We start from the raw sequence: 20,973 nt of genomic DNA on the forward strand, positions 1-20,973 counted from the left end.
TCATTGTGGAGTGTCATCAAAGTGCACACACAGTTGTGGGGTGTCATTAAAGTTCACACCGCATTGTGGAGTATCATTAAAGTTCACACACCATTGTGGAGTGTCATCAAAGTGCACACACAGTTGTGGGGTGTCATTAAAGTTCACACCGCATTGTGGAGTATCATTAAAGTTCACACACCATTGTGGAGTGTCATCAAAGTGCACACAGTTGTGGGGTGTCATTAAAGTTCACACCGCATTGTGGAGTATCATTAAAGTTCACACACCATTGTGGAGTGTCATCAAAGTGCACACACAGTTGTGGGGTGTCATTAAAGTTCACACCGCATTGTGGAGTATCATTAAAGTTCACACACCATTGTGGAGTGTCATCAAAGTACACACACAGTTGTGGGGTGTCATCAAAGTTGACACCGCATTGTGGAGTATCATTAAAGTTCACACATCATTGTGGAGTGTCATCAAAGTGCACACACAGTTGTGGGGTGTCATTAAAGTTCACACCGCATTGTGGAGTATCATTAAAGTTCACACACCATTGTGGAGTGTCATCAAAGTACACACACAGTTGTGGGGTGTCATCAAAGTTCACACCGCATTGTGGAGTATCATTAAAGTTCACACATCATTGTGGAGTGTCATCAAAGTGCACACACAGTTGTGGGGTGTCATCCAAGCCACTGGTTGTTGTGTTGCTTTTCAGATCTCAAACATTTGACAAGAAGAATATTTCCTTTGTTGAAAATGAGCGCATGAGGACATGAAAACATTCATTCATTCATTCCATTCAACTTATTTTATTCCACTAAAAATGAAACATCAATTCACCCATCCATCCATCCATTTTCTACCGCGTGTCCCTTTAGGGGTGGCGGGGGGTGCTGCAACCTATCCAGAGGTGGGTAGTAACGCGCTACATTTACTCCGTTACATCTACTTGAGTAACTTTTGGGATCCATTGTACTTCTACCAACATACTTTTACTTTTACTTGAGTATATTTATAGAGAAGAAAGGCTACTTTTACTCCAATCCATTTATCTACATTCAGTTCGCTACTCGCTACTTTTTTGGAATGGATCTGTTAATGTTTGTTTTGGTTTTTCCAAGTAGAATCTACACATGCCAGCGTTTCACCAATCACATGCAGTCACTGGTGACCTTGGACCAATCAAACAGAGCCAGGCGGTCACATGACCCGACTTAAACACCTTGAAAAACTTATTGGGGTGTTACCATTTAGTGCTCAATTGTACAAAATATGTACTGTACTGTGCTATCTAATAATAATATGTACTGTACTGTGTAATCTGCTAATAATATGTACTGTACTGTGTAATCTACTAATAATATGTACTGTACTGTGCAATCTACTAATAATATGTACTGTACTGTGCAATCTACTAATAATATGTACTGTACTGTGCTATCTAATAATAATATGTACTGTACTGTGCAATCTACTAATAATATGTACTGTACTGTGCCATCTACTAATAATATGTACTGTACTGTGCAATCTACTAATAATATGTACTGTACTGTGCAATCTACTAATAATATGTACTGTACTGTGCAATCTACTAATAATATGTACTGTACTGTGCAATCTACTAATAATATGTACTGTACTGTGCAATCTACTAATAATATGTACTGTACTGTGCAATCTACTAATAATATGTACTGTACTGTACAATCTACTAATAATATGTACTGTACTGTGCAATCTACTAATAATATGTACTGTACTGTGCAATCTACTAATAATATGTACTGTACTGTGCAATCTACTAATAATATGTACTGTACTGTGCAATCTACTAATAATATGTACTGTACTGTACAATCTACTAATAATATGTACTGTACTGTGCAATCTACTAATAATATGTACTGTACTGTGCAATCTACTAATAATATGTACTGTACTGTGCAATCTACTAATAATATGTACTGTACTGTGCAATCTACTAATAATATGTACTGTACTGTGCAATCTACTAATAATATGTACTGTACTGTACAATCTACTAATAATATGTACTGTACTGTGCTATCTAATAATAATATGTACTGTACTGTGCAATCTACTAATAATATGTACTGTACTGTGCAATCTACTAATAATATGTACTGTACTGTACAATCTACTAATAATATGTACTGTACTGTGACATCTACTAATAATATGTACTGTACTGTGTAATCTACTAATAATATGTACTGTACTGTGTAATCTACTAATAATATGTACTGTACTGTGCAATCTACTAATAATATGTACTGTACTGTGCAATCTACTAATAATATGTACTGTACTGTGTAATCTACTAATAATATGTACTGTACTGTGTAATCTACTAATAATATGTACTGTACTGTGTAATCTACTAATAATATGTACTGTACTGTGTAATCTACTAATAATATGTACTGTACTGTGCAATCTACTAATAATATGTACTGTACTGTGCAATCTACTAATAATATGTACTGTACTGTACAATCTACTAATAATATGTACTGTACTGTGCAATCTACTAATAATATGTACTGTACTGTGTAATCTACTAATAATATGTACTGTACTGTGCAATCTACTAATAATATGTACTGTACTGTGTAATCTACTAATAATATGTACTGTACTGTGCAATCTACTAATAATATGTACTGTACTGTACAATCTACTAATAATATGTACTGTACTGTGTAATCTACTAATAATACAGTATGTACTGTACTGTGCAATCTACTAATAATATGTACTGTACTGTGTAATCTACTAATAATATGTACTGTACTGTGCAATCTACTAATAATATGTACTGTACTGTACAATCTACTAATAATATGTACTGTACTGTGCAATCTACTAATAATACAGTATGTACTGTACTGTGCAATCTACTAATAATATGTACTGTACTGTGTAATCTACTAATAATATGTACTGTACTGTGCAATCTACTAATAATATGTACTGTACTGTACAATCTACTAATAATATGTACTGTACTGTGCAATCTACTAATAATACAGTATGTACTGTACTGTGCAATCTACTAATAATATGTACTGTACTGTGCAATCTACTAATAATATGTACTGTACTGTGCAATCTACTAATAATATGTACTGTACTGTGCAATCTACTAATAATATGTACTGTACTGTGCAATCTACTAATAATATGTACTGTACTGTGTAATCTACTAATAAAAGTATCAATCAATCAATCAATCAATGCCCACTGAGACTATGGTGCTGTTAAGTTATTGTGGCTCAATGTGCCATTTTTTTATTTTAATGTATTATTATTTAATATATATTATTGTTTTAGTTGCTTAAGAGATATTCCTGGCTCTGAATTTGCTTATTGCTATTTTTATGTTGTTGTGCATTATTTGTTGTCATAATGAGTTTACTCATCAGTTACTCAGTACTTGAGTAGTTTTTTCACAACATACTTTTTACTTTTACTCAAGTAAATATTTGGGTGACTACTCCTTACTTTTACTTGAGTAATAAATCTCTAAAGTAACTGTACTCTTACTTGAGTACAGTGTTTGGCTACTCTACCCACCTCTGAACCTATCTCAGCTGCATTGGGGTGGAAGGCGGCGTACACCCTGGACAAGTCACCACCACAACTCCATGTATTTTATTCCACTAAAAATAAAACATAAAATAATTCTACTCCATTTATTTTAATCCACTCAAAACAACTTAAATTAATCAAATTTTACTAAAAATTAAACATACATTTTTGTTTCACCTGACATCACATGGACACAGATAAGACTTTCTGGAAGAAAGTTCTGTGGTCAAATGAAACCAAAAGTGAGCTGTTTGTCCACAATACCCAGCAATATGTTGGGAGGAGAAAATGTGAGGCCTTTAATCCCAGGAACACCACTCCTACCGTCAAGCATGGTGGTGGTAGTATTATGTTCTGGGCCTGTTTTGCTGCCAATGGAACTGCTGCTTTAAATGGGACAATGAAAAAGGAGGATTAGGTCCAAATTGTTGAGGACAAGCTAAAATCATCAGTTGGGTCTTGGGCACAGTTGGGTGTTCCAACAGGACAATGACCCCAAACACACCTCAAAAGTGGTCAAGGAATGGCTAAATCAGGCTAGAATGAAGCTTTTAGAATGGCCTTCCCAAAGTGCTGACTTACAGGTGTGGACAATGCTGAAGAAACAAGTCCATGTCAGAAAAGCAACACATTTAGCTGAACTGCAGCAATTTTGTGGTGAAAAATGTGCACAGAAGCTTGTGGATGGCGACCAAAAGCACCTTATTGCAGGTAAACTTGCCAAGGGACATGTAAGCAAATATGAACATTGCTGTATGTATACTTTTGATTGCTCACATTTTCAGTAGAGACATAATACATTCATAAAAGAAGCAAACTTGATGAATGTTTGTTGTGAGCAACAAGTATGTGCTCCAATCACTACATCACAACAACAAGTATGTGCTCCAATCACTACATCACAACAACAAGTATGTGCTCCAATCACTACATCACAACAACAAGTATGTGCTCCAATCACTACATCACAACAACAAGTATGTGCTCCAATCACTACATCACAACAACAAGTATGTGCTCCAATCACTACATCACAACAACAAGTATGTGCTCCAATCACTACATCACAACAACAAGTATGTGCTCCAATCACTACATCACAACAACAAGTATGTGCTCCAATCACTACATCACAACAACAAGTATGTGCTCCAATCACTACATCACAACAACAAGTATGTGCTCCAATCACTACATCACAACAACAAGTATGTGCTCCAATCACTACATCACAACAACAAGTATGTGCTCCAATCACTACATCACAACAACAAGTATGTGCTCCAATCACTACATCACAACAACAAGTATGTGCTCCAATCACTACATCACAACAACAAGTATGTGCTCCAATCACTACATCACAACAACAAGTATGTGCTCCAATCACTACATCACAACAACAAGTATGTGCTCCAATCACTACATCACAACAACAAGTATGTGCTCCAATCACTACATCACAACAACAAGTATGTGCTCCAATCACTACATCACAACAACAAGTATGTGCTCCAATCACTACATCACAACAACAAGTATGTGCTCCAATCACTACATCACAACAACAAGTATGTGCTCCAATCACTACATCACAACAACAAGTATGTGCTCCAATCACTACATCACAACAACAAGTATGTGCTCCAATCACTACATCACAACAACAAGTATGTGCTCCAATCACTACATCACAACAACAAGTATGTGCTCCAATCACTACATCACAACAACAAGTATGTGCTCCAATCACTACATCACAACAACAAGTATGTGCTCCAATCACTACATCACAACAACAAGTATGTGCTCCAATCACTACATCACAACAACAAGTATGTGCTCCAATCACTACATCACAACAACAAGTATGTGCTCCAATCACTACATCACAACAACAAGTATGTGCTCCAATCACTACATCACAACAACAAGTATGTGCTCCAATCACTACATCACAACAACAAGTATGTGCTCCAATCACTACATCACAACAACAAGTATGTGCTCCAATCACTACATCACAACAACAAGTATGTGCTCCAATCACTACATCACAACAACAAGTATGTGCTCCAATCACTACATCACAACAACAAGTATGTGCTCCAATCACTACATCACAACAACAAGTATGTGCTCCAATCACTACATCACAACAACAAGTATGTGCTCCAATCACTACATCACAACAACAAGTATGTGCTCCAATCACTACATCACAACAACAAGTATGTGCTCCAATCACTACATCACAACAACAAGTATGTGCTCCAATCACTACATCACAACAACAAGTATGTGCTCCAATCACTACATCACAACAACAAGTATGTGCTCCAATCACTACATCACAACAACAAGTATGTGCTCCAATCACTACATCACAACAACAAGTATGTGCTCCAATCACTACATCACAACAACAAGTATGTGCTCCAATCACTACATCACAACAACAAGTATGTGCTCCAATCACTACATCACAACAACAAGTATGTGCTCCAATCACTACATCACAACAACAAGTATGTGCTCCAATCACTACATCACAACAACAAGTATGTGCTCCAATCACTACATCACAACAACAAGTATGTGCTCCAATCACTACATCACAACAACAAGTATGTGCTCCAATCACTACATCACAACAACAAGTATGTGCTCCAATCACTACATCACAACAACAAGTATGTGCTCCAATCACTACATCACAACAACAAGTATGTGCTCCAATCACTACATCACAACAACAAGTATGTGCTCCAATCACTACATCACAACAACAAGTATGTGCTCCAATCACTACATCACAACAACAAGTATGTGCTCCAATCACTACATCACAACAACAAGTATGTGCTCCAATCACTACATCACAACAACAAGTATGTGCTCCAATCACTACATCACAACAACAAGTATGTGCTCCAATCACTACATCACAACAACAAGTATGTGCTCCAATCACTACATCACAAACAAACACAAGACAGCCATGACATCATCTTCTTTACAGGTGTACCTACACTTTACAGGTGTACCTACACTTTACAGGTGTACCTACACTTTACAGGTGTACCTACACTTTTGATGGAGAGCGTGTAAGAAGTCATGTTGGCTGCAAAAAAGCTGATATTGTCCTTCACAATAAAAGCTGCAAGGAAGTGGAATGTTTATTTAGTAGGAGGAGCATGTTTGTTGTGTCTTTGACAAGGACAAGCTAACTACTGGCACCTGAAACTGCCAGTCACCTGACACCTCACCTGACAAGTCACATGACCACACCTGACAAGTCACCTGACACCTCACCTGACAAGTCACATGACCACACCTGACAAGTCATCTGACTACACCTATCACTAATATTAATATCTCACCTACTTCATTATTACTAGTACTACTACTACTAATATTAATACCTCATCAACTTCATTTTTACTAGTACTACGACTACTACTAATATTACTAACATTAATACCTCATCTACTTCATTATTACTAGTACTACGACTACTACTAATATTACTAACATTAATACCTCATCTACTTCATTATTACTAGTACTACGACTACTACTAATATTACTAACATTAATACCTCATCTACTTCATTATTACTAGTACTACGACTACTACTAATATTACTAACATTAATACCTCATCTACTTCATTATTACTAGTACTACAACTACTAATATTACTAATATTAATAACTCTTCTGTGCAGTGGTAAGGAGCCAATAAGTATTTAATTTAATGTTATTGTCATTGTGGTCACTCCACAGTGTTGTGTACTTCCAAATATATTAGCTATGTAGTCCTCAACAATGTTGTGTACCTCCACATATATTAGTTACATGGTCCTCCACAGTGTTGTGTGCCTCCACATTTATTAGCTATGTGGTCACTCCACAATGTTGTGTACCTCCACATATATTAGCTGCGTGGTCCTCAAAAATGTTGTGTACCTCCACATTTATTAGCTATGTGGTCACTCCACAATGTAGTGTACCTCCACATTTATTAGTTACGTGGTCCTCCACAATGTTGTGTACCTCCACATTTATTAGTTACGTGGTCCTCCACAATGTTGTGTACCTCCACATTTATTAGTTACGTGGTCCTCCACAATGTTGTGTGCCTCCACATTTATTAGTTACGCGGTCCTCCACAATGGTGTGTACCCCCACATTTATTAGTTACGTGGTCCTCCACAATGTTGTGTGCCTCCACATTTATTAGTTACGGGGTCCTCCACAATGTTGTGTACCTCCACATTTATTAGTTACGTGGTCCTCCACAATGTTGTGTGCCTCCACATTTATTAGTTACGCGGTCCTCCACAATGGTGTGTACCCCCACATTTATTAGTTACGTGGTCCTCCACAATGTTGTGTGCCTCCACATTTATTAGTTACGGGGTCCTCCACAATGTTGTGTACCCCCACATTTATTAGTTACGTTGTCCTCCACAATGTTGTGTGCCTCCACATTTATTAGTTACGCGGTCCTCCACAATGGTGTGTACCCCCACATTTATTAGTTACGTGGTCCTCCACAATGTTGTGTGCCTCCACATTTATTAGTTACGCGGTCCTCCACAATGGTGTGTACCCCCACATTTATTAGTTACGTTGTCCTCCACAAAGTTGTGTATCTCCACATTTATTAGTTACGTTGTCCTCTACAATGTTGTGTACCCCCACATGTATTAGTTATGGGGTTCCAAAATGTTGTGTACCTTCATACTTATTAGTAATGTGGTCCTCCATAATGTTAATTACCTCCACATGTATTAGTTATGGGGTTCCATAATGTTGTGTACCTCCACATATATTAGTTACGTGGTCCTCCACAGTGTTGTGTACCTCAGCATTTATTAGCTATGTGGACACTCCACAATGTTGTGTGCCTCCACATCGATTAATAATGTGGTCACTCCACAATGTTGTGTACCTCGATTGTAGCTGAGATAGGCGTCAGCGCCCCCCGCGACCCCAAAAGGGAATAAGCGGTAGAAAATGGATGGATGGATGGATGGTCCTCAACAATGTTGTGTGCCTCCACATTTATTAGTAATGTGGTCCTCCATAATGTTAATTACCTCCACATGTATTAGTTATGGGATTGTGTAGCGGTGCAGGACATGCAAGAAGGAAGAGGAGAGACTCTTACGCTGCACGTTGAGCACCACGCTGTCGGAGAACCTCTCATTGCGGTACGTCACGATGCAGGTCAGCTTCTGCTTGTGCGTCTCCCTGCCAGGCAGCAGCACGTAGTTGCTGCGCACCGTCACCGTGCCGTTCTGGTTGCGAGTCTCCTGGAAGGTGGCCTCGCCCTTCAGCCGCGTGTCCCACTTGATGACGCTGGGCGGCTTCCCGTTGGCCGACACGCAGGTGGCCACCGTCATCTTGCGGCGCTGGGGCCGGGCCACGATGGTGGGCGTGGTCAGAGTCATGCGCGTCATGGGGCGAGCTGCGAGGAAGATGGCGGTTAGTCACCTGGATAAAGGAGGTGCGAGGAGGGAGAAACCACTCGGCTGCACACCTGGATAAAGACCATCAGAGGAAGGTGCGAGGAGGGGGAAACCACTCGGCTGCACACGTGTATAAAGACCATCAGAGGAAGGTGCGAGGAGGGGGAAACCACTCGGCTGCACACGTGTATAAAGACCATCAGAGGAAGGTGTGAGGAGGGGGAAACCACTCGGCTGCACACGTGTATAAAGACCATCAGAGGAAGGTGTGAGGAGGGGGAAACCACTCGGCTGCACACGTGACTTAGCAATGGACTCTCAGGACTTTGTTGTGACCTCTTACGCCAGGTTACTCCTTCCTTTTGTTTAGTGTTGCAGTTTTGCTTGACTTCCTGTCCTGCACTCTTATTTTGGTGGCTCTTTTCCTGTAACCACGCCAAGTCTTGTCCCTAAGCACTGAGCCACAAACATGTTTTGTGGGATATTTCATTCCAGCCTCGACCACCAGTCTACCAAAGACCTTGTCAAGTACTGATGTACTTTGTGGACGCTGTCCGCTCCACACGTTTTTTGTCTTTGTTTTTATTTTTAATCTGTCCAGGTAAGTCTTCCCTACACTTCTGTGCCTGTTACTAGCAACACTCTGCATTTGTTTACTTTTAGTCTGTCCAGGTAAGTCTTCCCTACACTTCTGGGCCTGTTACTAGCAGCACTCTGCATTTGTTTACTTTTAGTCTGTCCAGGTAAGTCTTCCCTACACTTCTGGGCCTGTTTCTAGCAACACTCTGCATTTGTTTACTTTTAGTCTGTCCAGGTAAGTCTTCCCTACACTTCTGGGCCTGTTACTAGCAGCACTCTGCATTTGTTTACTTTTAGTCTGTCCAGGTAAGTCTTCCCTACACTTCTGGGCCTGTTACTAGCAACACTCTGCATTTGTTTACTTTTAGTCTGTCCAGGTAAGTCTTCCCTACACTTCTGGGCCTGTTTCTAGCAACACTCTGCATTTGTTTACTTTTAGTCTGTACAGGTAAGTCTTCCCTACACTTCTGGGCCTGTTTCTAGCAACACTCTGCATTTGTTTACTTTTAGTCTGTCCAGGTAAGTCTTCCCTACACTTCTGGGCCTGTTTCTAGCAACACTCTGCATTTGTTTACTTTTAGTCTGTCCAGGTAAGTCTTCCCTACACTTCTGGGCCTGTTTTTAGCAACACTCTGCATTTGTTTACTTTTAGTCTGTCCAGGTAAGTCTTCCCTACACTTCTGGGCCTGTTTCTAGCAACACTCTGCATTTGTTTACTTTTAGTCTGTCCAGGTAAGTCTTCCCTACACTTCTGGGCCTGTTACTAGCAGCACTCTGCATTTGTTTACTTTTAGTCTGTCCAGGTAAGTCTTCCCTACACTTCTGGGCCTGTTTCTAGCAACACTCTGCATTTGTTTACTTTTAGTCTGTCCAGGTAAGTCTTCCCTACACTTCTGGGCCTGTTACTAGCAGCACTCTGCATTTGTTTACTTTTAGTCTGTCCAGGTAAGTCTTCCCTACACTTCTGGGCCTGTTTCTAGCAACACTCTGCATTTGTTTACTTTTAGTCTGTCCAGGTAAGTCTTCCCTACACTTCTGGGCCTGTTACTAGCAGCACTCTGCATTTGTTTACTTTTAGTCTGTCCAGGTAAGTCTTCCCTACACTTCTGGGCCTGTTACTAGCAACACTCTGCATTTGTTTACTTTTAGTCTGTCCAGGTAAGTCTTCCCTACACTTCTGGGCCTGTTTCTAGCAACACTCTGCATTTGTTTACTTTTAGTCTGTCCAGGTAAGTCTTCCCTACACTTCTGGGCCTGTTTCTAGCAACACTCTGCATTTGTTTACTTTTAGTCTGTCCAGGTAAGTCTTCCCTACACTTCTGGGCCTGTTACTAGCAGCACTCTGCATTTGTTTACTTTTAGTCTGTCCAGGTAAGTCTTCCCTACACTTCTGGGCCTGTTTCTAGCAACACTCTGCATTTGTTTACTTTTAGTCTGTCCAGGTAAGTCTTCCCTACACTTCTGGGCCTGTTACTAGCAGCACTCTGCATTTGTTTACTTTTAGTCTGTCCAGGTAAGTCTTCCCTACACTTCTGGGCCTGTTACTAGCAACACTCTGCATTTGTTTACTTTTAGTCTGTCCAGGTAAGTCTTCCCTACACTTCTGGGCCTGTTTCTAGCAACACTCTGCATTTGTTTACTTTTAGTCTGTACAGGTAAGTCTTCCCTACACTTCTGGGCCTGTTTCTAGCAACACTCTGCATTTGTTTACTTTTAGTCTGTACAGGTAAGTCTTCCCTACACTTCTGGGCCTGTTTCTAGCAACACTCTGCATTTGTTTACTTTTAGTCTGTCCAGGTAAGTCTTCCCTACACTTCTGGGCCTGTTTCTAGCAACACTCTGCATTTGTTTACTTTTAGTCTGTCCAGGTAAGTCTTCCCTACACTTCTGGGCCTGTTTTTAGCAACACTCTGCATTTGTTTACTTTTAGTCTGTCCAGGTAAGTCTTCCCTACACTTCTGGGCCTGTTTCTAGCAACACTCTGCATTTGTTTACTTTTAGTCTGTCCAGGTAAGTCTTCCCTACACTTCTGGGCCTGTTACTAGCAGCACTCTGCATTTGTTTACTTTTAGTCTGTCCAGGTAAGTCTTCCCTACACTTCTGGGCCTGTTTCTAGCAACACTCTGCATTTGTTTACTTTTAGTCTGTCCAGGTAAGTCTTCCCTACACTTCTGGGCCTGTTACTAGCAGCACTCTGCATTTGTTTACTTTTAGTCTGTCCAGGTAAGTCTTCCCTACACTTCTGGGCCTGTTTCTAGCAACACTCTGCATTTGTTTACTTTTAGTCTGTCCAGGTAAGTCTTCCCTACACTTCTGGGCCTGTTACTAGCAGCACTCTGCATTTGTTTACTTTTAGTCTGTCCAGGTAAGTCTTCCCTACACTTCTGGGCCTGTTACTAGCAACACTCTGCATTTGTTTACTTTTAGTCTGTCCAGGTAAGTCTTCCCTACACTTCTGGGCCTGTTTCTAGCAACACTCTGCATTTGTTTACTTTTAGTCTGTCCAGGTAAGTCTTCCCTACACTTCTGGGCCTGTTACTAGCAGCACTCTGCATTTGTTTACTTTTAGTCTGTCCAGGTAAGTCTTCCCTACACTTCTGGGCCTGTTTCTAGCAACACTCTGCATTTGTTGTCTTTGATGTTCATGTATTCAATTCCTTTCAAATCACAACAACCTCTGTCGTCCACACGACAATATTCTTAAATAACTAACGTACAACTTCTAGAAGTACTACTGAGTACTGATTCACTAACATGTACAACTTCTAGAAGTACTCCTGAGTACTGATTCACTAACATGTACAACTTCTAGAAGTACTACTGAGTACTGATTCACTAACATGTACAACTTCTAGAAGTACTACTGAGTACTGATTCACTAACATGTACAACTTCTAGAAGTACTACTGAGTACTGATTCACTTCACATCAAATAGTAACTTTTTCCATATCAAAAGTTAGCAGAGATGCTAATTAGTCATTTTGATAATTATAGTGATTAATGATTACATTTTATCGATGCTGTCATTAAAGTCTGTTACTGCATTTTTAAAATGTGTAGTGAAGCCTGCTAATATCAAGTCAATAATACTCTTCAGAAATACATTTTAATACACTGTTATCACCTGTTCAGTATCAGTATTGGTATCACTCATGGATGCTGGCAATCAGAACACCCCCATTCAGTATTTTAATGTCATTTTTACAAAGTGACAACAATGAATAATATTGTTACAATGTAGTACTATATTAGTACTACTACTATACTATATATTATATTGAGTAATGTCAAATGTTTCAAAGTGAGCATAAAGACACACGTGCACAAGAGTGATACATGTTCTTCAAAAGGAGCCAAAGCTCCACACAAACGTCTTGTGGGCCAGTTCAGTAAGAAGTATAGCACGGTTTATGGGCCTGATCCGTAATAAACTGCAATGTTTATGGGCGTGTTGAGTAAAAAGAGCATGGGCCTGCTCAGTAAAAAGTGGATTAAGGTTTATGGAACTGTTAAGCAAAAAGTGCATTAACCTGCTCAGTGGCCTCGTGTTTAGAGTGTCCGCCCTGAGATGGGGAGGTTGTGAGTTCAAACCCCGGCCGAGTCATACTAAAGACCATAAAAATGGGAGCCATTACCTCCCTGCTTGGCACTCAGAATCAAGGCCTGCTATTGGGGGTTAAATCACCAGAAATGGTTCCCGGGGGCGGCCACAGTTGCTGCTCACTGCTCCCCTCACCTCCCAGGGGGTGATCAAGTGTGATGGGTCAAATGCAGAGAATAATTTCGCCACACCTAGTGTGTGTGTGTGTGTGTGTGTGTGTGTGTGTGTGTGTGTGTGTGTGTGTGTGTGTGTGTGTGTGTGTGTGTGTGTGTGTGTGTGAGACTATCATTAATACTTTAACTTTACCTTAACTTAAGGTTTCCGGGCCTGTTTAGTAAAAAGTGAAGCTACGTTTATGGGCCTGCTCAGTAAAAAATGCATTAAGGTTGCTATGCATGTTGAGTAAAAAGGGAGGCAACATTTCTGGGCCTGCTCAGTAAAAAAAAGAAGTGGAATGATGTTTCTGGGCCTGCTCAGTAAAATGTGCATGTTGGTAAAATGTGCATCAAAGCTTAGGGACCTGCTCGGTAAAACTGCATTAAGGTTTCTGGACCTGTTGAGTAAAAAGTGAAGCAAAGTTTCTGGGCCTTGTCAGTAAAAAGTGCATTAAGGTTGCTGGGCCTGTTGAGTAAAAAGTGATGCAAGGTTTCTGGGCCTGCTCAGTAAAAAAAAAGTGGAATGAGGTTTCTGGGCCCGCTTAGTAAAAAGTGCAGCAAGGCTTCTATTGTTGGGTAGGGTAGAAAAGGTAGCAATGTTTCTGGGCCTGTTAGGTAAAACGTGCATTAAGGTTCATGGGCCTGCTCAGTCGAAGGTGCATCCGCGTTTATGGGCCTGCTCAGTAATAAGTACAACAATGTGTCTGGGCCTGTTGAGTAAAACGTGCAGCATGGGTTGTGGAAGCTTCTTACCAAAGACGGTAAGGTTGACCATGTTCTCGCGGTTGCCAGCAGGAAAGGTGGTGTACTCGCAGATGTAGGCCGCCTCGTCGTACAACTGCAGGTTGTTGAAGACGATGGTGGTGTCCTCCAGTGACGGCGTGCGCTGGCGGACCGCCGCTTGCTTGAAGCTGACGCGCTCCTTGAAGGGCGGCAGGACGGACACGCCCAGGGCGGGGTTGGCGATGGCCACGTTCTGCTTGCTTCCGTTCAGCAGCTTCTGCCAGGTCACCTGCGAGATCTTCACTGGCGGCTTGCTGTTGATGAACACACAGCGCAGTTCCACCTGAGAGCCCACGAAGCCAGACTTCCCCGAGTCCATCTGCACCATCTGACCACGGACGTCTGCGGGAGGAAAAACATCCTTAATGACCACGGCCACACCAAAACATCCTTAATGACCACGGTCACACCAAAACATCCTTAATGACCACGGTCACACCAAAACATCCTTAATGACCACGGTCACACCAAAACATCCTTAATGACCACGGTCACACCAAAACATCCTTAATGACCACGGTCACACCAAAACATCCTTAATGACCACGGTCACACCAAAACATCCTTAATGACCACGGTCACACCAAAACATCCTTAATGACCACGGTCACACCAAAACATCCTTAATGACCACGGTCACACCAAAACATCCTTAATGACCACGGTCACACCAAAACATCCTTAATGACCACGGTCACACCAAAACATCCTTAATGACCACGGTCACACCTAAACATCCTTAATGACCACGGTCACACCAAAACATCCTTAATGACCACGGCCACACCAAAACATCCTTAATGACCACGGCCACACCAAAACATCCTTAATGACCACGGTCACACCAAAACATCCTTAATGACCACGGTCACACCAAAACATCCTTAATGACCACGGACGTCTGCGGGAGGAAAAACATCCTTAATGACCACGGTCACACCAAAACATCCTTAATGACCACGGTCACACCAAAACATCCTTAATGACCACGGTCACACCAAAACATCCTTAATGACCACGGTCACACCAAAACATCCTTAATGACCACGGTCACACCAAAACATCCTTAATGACCACGGTCACACCAAAACATCCTTAATGACCACGGTCACACCAAAACATCCTTAATGACCACGGTCACACCAAAACATCCTTAATGACCACGGTCACACCAAAACATCCTTAATGACCACGGTCACACCAAAACATCCTTAATGACCACGGTCACACCAAAACATCCTTAATGACCACGGTCACACCAAAACATCCTTAATGACCACGGTCACACCTAAACATCCTTAATGACCACGGTCACACCAAAACATCCTTAATGACCACGGCCACACCAAAACATCCTTAATGACCACGGCCACACCAAAACATCCTTAATGACCACGGTCACACCAAAACATCCTTAATGACCACGGTCACACCAAAACATCCTTAATGACCACGGACGTCTGCGGGAGGAAAAACATCCTTAATGACCACGGTCACACCAAAACATCCTTAATGACCACGGTCACACCAAAACATCCTTAATGACCACGGTCACACCAAAACATCCTTAATGACCACGGTCACACCAAAACATCCTTAATGACCACGGTCACACCAAAACATCCTTAATGACCACGGACGTCTGCGGGAGGAAAAACATCCTTAATGACCACGGTCACACCAAAACATCCTTAATGACCACGGTCACACCTAAACATCCTTAATGACCACGGTCACACCAAAACATCCTTAATGACCACGGTCACACCAAAACATCCTTAATGACCACGGTCACACCAAAACATCCTTAATGACCACGGTCACACCAAAACATCCTTAATGACCACGGTCACACCAAAACATCCTTAATGACCACGGCCACACCAAAACATCCTTAATGACCACGGCCACACCAAAACATCCTTAATGACCACGGTCACACCAAAACATCCTTAATGACCACGGTCACACCAAAACATCCTTAATGACCACGGACGTCTGCGGGAGGAAAAACATCCTTAATGACCACGGTCACACCAAAACATCCTTAATGACCACGGTCACACCAAAACATCCTTAATGACCACGGTCACACCAAAACATCCTTAATGACCACGGTCACACCTAAACATCCTTAATGACCACGGTCACACCAAAACATCCTTAATGACCACGGCCACACCAAAACATCCTTAATGACCACGGCCACACCAAAACATCCTTAATGACCACGGTCACACCAAAACATCCTTAATGACCACGGTCACACCAAAACATCCTTAATGACCACGGACGTCTGCGGGAGGAAAAACATCCTTAATGACCACGGTCACACCAAAACATCCTTAATGACCACGGTCACACCAAAACATCCTTAATGACCACGGTCACACCAAAACATCCTTAATGACCACGGTCACACCAAAACATCCTTAATGACCACGGTCACACCAAAACATCCTTAATGACCACGGACGTCTGCGGGAGGAAAAACATCCTTAATGACCACGGTCACACCAAAACATCCTTAATGACCACGGTCACACCTAAACATCCTTAATGACCACGGTCACACCAAAACATCCTTAATGACCACGGTCACACCAAAACATCCTTAATGACCACGGTCACACCAAAACATCCTTAATGACCACGGTCACACCAAAACATCCTTAATGACCACGGTCACACCAAAACATCCTTAATGACCACGGCCACACCAAAACATCCTTAATGACCACGGCCACACCAAAACATCCTTAATGACCACGGTCACACCAAAACATCCTTAATGACCACGGTCACACCAAAACATCCTTAATGACCACGGTCACACCAAAACATCCTTAATGGCCACGGTCACACCAAAACATCCTTAATGACCACGGTCACACCAAAACATCCTTAATGACCACGGCCACACCAAAACATCTTTAATGACCACGGTCACACCAAAACATCCTTAATGACCACGGTCACACCAAAACATCCTTAATGACCACGGTCACACCAAAACATCCTTAATGACCACGGTCACACCAAAACATCCTTAATGACCACGGTCACACCAAAACATCCTTAATGACCACGGTCACACCTAAACATCCTTAATGACCACGGTCACACCAAAACATCCTTAATGACCACGGCCACACCAAAACATCCTTAATGACCACGGCCACACCAAAACATCCTTAATGACCACGGTCACACCAAAACATCCTTAATGACCACGGTCACACCAAAACATCCTTAATGACCACGGACGTCTGCGGGAGGAAAAACATCCTTAATGACCACGGTCACACCAAAACATCCTTAATGACCACGGTCACACCAAAACATCCTTAATGACCACGGTCACACCAAAACATCCTTAATGACCACGGTCACACCAAAACATCCTTAATGACCACGGTCACACCTAAACATCCTTAATGACCACGGTCACACCAAAACATCCTTAATGACCACGGCCACACCAAAACATCCTTAATGACCACGGTCACACCAAAACATCCTTAATGACCACGGTCACACCAAAACATCCTTAATGACCACGGTCACACCTAAACATCCTTAATGACCACGGTCACACCAAAACATCCTTAATGACCACGGCCACACCAAAACATCCTTAATGACCACGGTCACACCAAAACATCCTTAATGACCACGGTCACACCAAAACATCCTTAATGACCACGGACGTCTGCGGGAGGAAAAACATCCTTAATGACCACGGTCACACCAAAACATCCTTAATGACCACGGTCACACCAAAACATCCTTAATGACCACGGTCACACCAAAACATCCTTAATGACCACGGTCACACCAAAACATCCTTAATGACCACGGTCACACCAAAACATCCTTAATGACCACGGTCACACCAAAACATCCTTAATGACCACGGTCACACCAAAACATCCTTAATGACCACGGTCACACCTAAACATCCTTAATGACCACGGTCACACCAAAACATCCTTAATGACCACGGCCACACCAAAACATCCTTAATGACCACGGCCACACCAAAACATCCTTAATGACCACGGTCACACCAAAACATCCTTAATGACCACGGTCACACCAAAACATCCTTAATGACCACGGTCACACCAAAACATCCTTAATGGCCACGGTCACACCAAAACATCCTTAATGACCACGGTCACACCAAAACATCTTTAATGACCACGGTCACACCAAAATAATCCTTAATGACCACGGTCACACCAAAACATCCTTAATGACCACGGTCACACCAAAACATCCTTAATGACCACGGTCACACCAAAACATCCTTAATGACCACGGTCACACCAAAACATCCTTAATGACCACGGTCACACCAAAACATCCTTAATGACCACGGTCACACCAAAACATCCTTAATGACCACGGTCACACCAAAACATCCTTAATGACCACGGTCACACCAAAACATCCTTAATGACCACGGTCACACCAAAACATCCTTAATGACCACGGTCACACCAAAACATCCTTAATGACCACGGTCACACCAAAACATCCTTAATGACCACGGTCACACCAAAACATCCTTAATGACCACGGTCACACCAAAACATCCTTAATGACCACGGTCACACCAAAACATCCTTAATGGCCACGGTCACACCAAAACATCCTTAATGGCCACGGTCACACCAAAACATCCTTAATGGCCTTGGTCACACCAAAACATCCTTAATGGCCACGGTCACACCAAAACATCCTTAATGGCCACGGTCACACCAAAACATCCTTAATGGCCACGGTCACACCAAAACATCCTTAATGACCACGGTCACACCAAAACATCCTTAATGACCACGGTCACACCAAAACATCCTTAATGACCACGGTCACACCAAAACATCCTTAATGACCACGGTCACACCAAAACATCCTTAATGACCACGGTCACACCAAAACATCCTTAATGACCACGGTCACACCAAAACATCCTTAATGACCACGGTCACACCAAAACATCCTTAATGACCACGGTCACACCAAAACATCCTTAATGACCACGGTCACACCAAAACATCCTTAATGACCACGGTCACACCAAAACATCCTTAATGACCACGGTCACACCAAAACATCCTTAATGACCACGGTCACACCAAAACATCCTTAATGACCACGGTCACACCAAAACATCCTTAATGACCACGGTCACACCAAAACATCCTTAATGACCACGGTCACACCAAAACATCCTTAATGACCACGGTCACACCAAAACATCCTTAATGACCACGGTCACACCAAAACATCCTTAATGACCACGGTCACACCAAAACATCCTTAATGACCACGGTCACACCAAAACATCCTTAATGACCACGGTCACACCAAAACATCCTTAATGACCACGGTCACACCAAAACATCCTTAATGACCACGGTCACACCAAAACATCCTTAATGACCACGGTCACACCAAAACATCCTTAATGACCACGGTCACACCAAAACATCCTTAATGACCACGGTCACACCAAAACATCCTTAATGACCACGGTCACACCAAAACATCCTTAATGACCACGGTCACACCAAAACATCCTTAATGACCACGGTCACACCAAAACATCCTTAATGACCACGGTCACACCAAAACATCCTTAATGACCACGGTCACACCAAAACATCCTTAATGACCACGGTCACACCAAAACATCCTTAATGACCACGGTCACACCAAAACATCCTTAATGACCACGGTCACACCAAAACATCCTTAATGACCACGGTCACACCAAAACGTCCTTAATGACCACGGTCACACCAAAACGTCCTTAATGACCACGGTCACACCAAAACGTCCTTAATGACCACGGTCACACCAAAACGTCCTTAATGACCACGGTCACACCAAAACGTCCTTAATGACCACGGTCACACCAAAACATCCTTAATGACCACGGTCACACCAAAACATCCTTAATGACCACGGTCACACCAAAACATCCTTAATGACCACGGCCACACCAAAACATCCTTAATGACCACGGCCACACCAAAACATCCTTAATGACCACGGTCACACCAAAACATCCTTAATGACCACGGTCACACCAAAACATCTTTAATGACCACGGTCACACCAAAATAATCCTTAATGACCACGGTCACACCAAAACATCCTTAATGACCACGGTCACACCAAAACATCCTTAATGACCACGGTCACACCAAAACATCCTTAATGACCACGGTCACACCAAAACATCCTTAATGACCACGGTCACACCAAAACATCCTTAATGACCACGGTCACACCAAAACATCCTTAATGACCACGGTCACACCAAAACATCCTTAATGACCACGGTCACACCAAAACATCCTTAATGACCACGGTCACACCAAAACATCCTTAATGACCACGGTCACACCAAAACATCCTTAATGACCACGGTCACACCAAAACATCCTTAATGACCACGGTCACACCAAAACATCCTTAATGACCACGGTCACACCAAAACATCCTTAATGACCACGGTCACACCAAAACATCCTTAATGACCACGGTCACACCAAAACATCCTTAATGACCACGGTCACACCAAAACATCCTTAATGACCACGGTCACACCAAAACATCCTTAATGACCACGGTCACACCAAAACATCCTTAATGACCACGGTCACACCAAAACATCCTTAATGACCACGGTCACACCAAAACATCCTTAATGACCACGGTCACACCAAAACATCCTTAATGACCACGGTCACAC

General features: G+C 42.1%; 1 protein-coding gene across 1 annotated transcript in view; it reads right to left on the reverse strand.

Annotated features, from left to right (window-relative positions):
- Positions 1 to 20,973, reverse strand: part of LOC133537479 (nectin-1-like) — a 120,669-nt gene that overhangs the window by 42,728 nt on the left and 56,968 nt on the right. The window contains exons 2-3 of the mRNA XM_061878530.1: positions 14,175 to 14,546; positions 8,785 to 9,084 (exon numbers count right to left, since the gene is read on the reverse strand). Coding sequence (XP_061734514.1) covers positions 8,785 to 9,084; positions 14,175 to 14,546 — 672 coding nt within the window. The remainder of the gene's footprint in view (positions 1 to 8,784; positions 9,085 to 14,174; positions 14,547 to 20,973) is intronic.

This window comes from Nerophis ophidion, linkage group LG18, assembly GCF_033978795.1.
Source record: "Nerophis ophidion isolate RoL-2023_Sa linkage group LG18, RoL_Noph_v1.0, whole genome shotgun sequence".
In the NCBI taxonomy this organism is placed as follows: domain Eukaryota; kingdom Metazoa; phylum Chordata; class Actinopteri; order Syngnathiformes; family Syngnathidae; genus Nerophis; species Nerophis ophidion.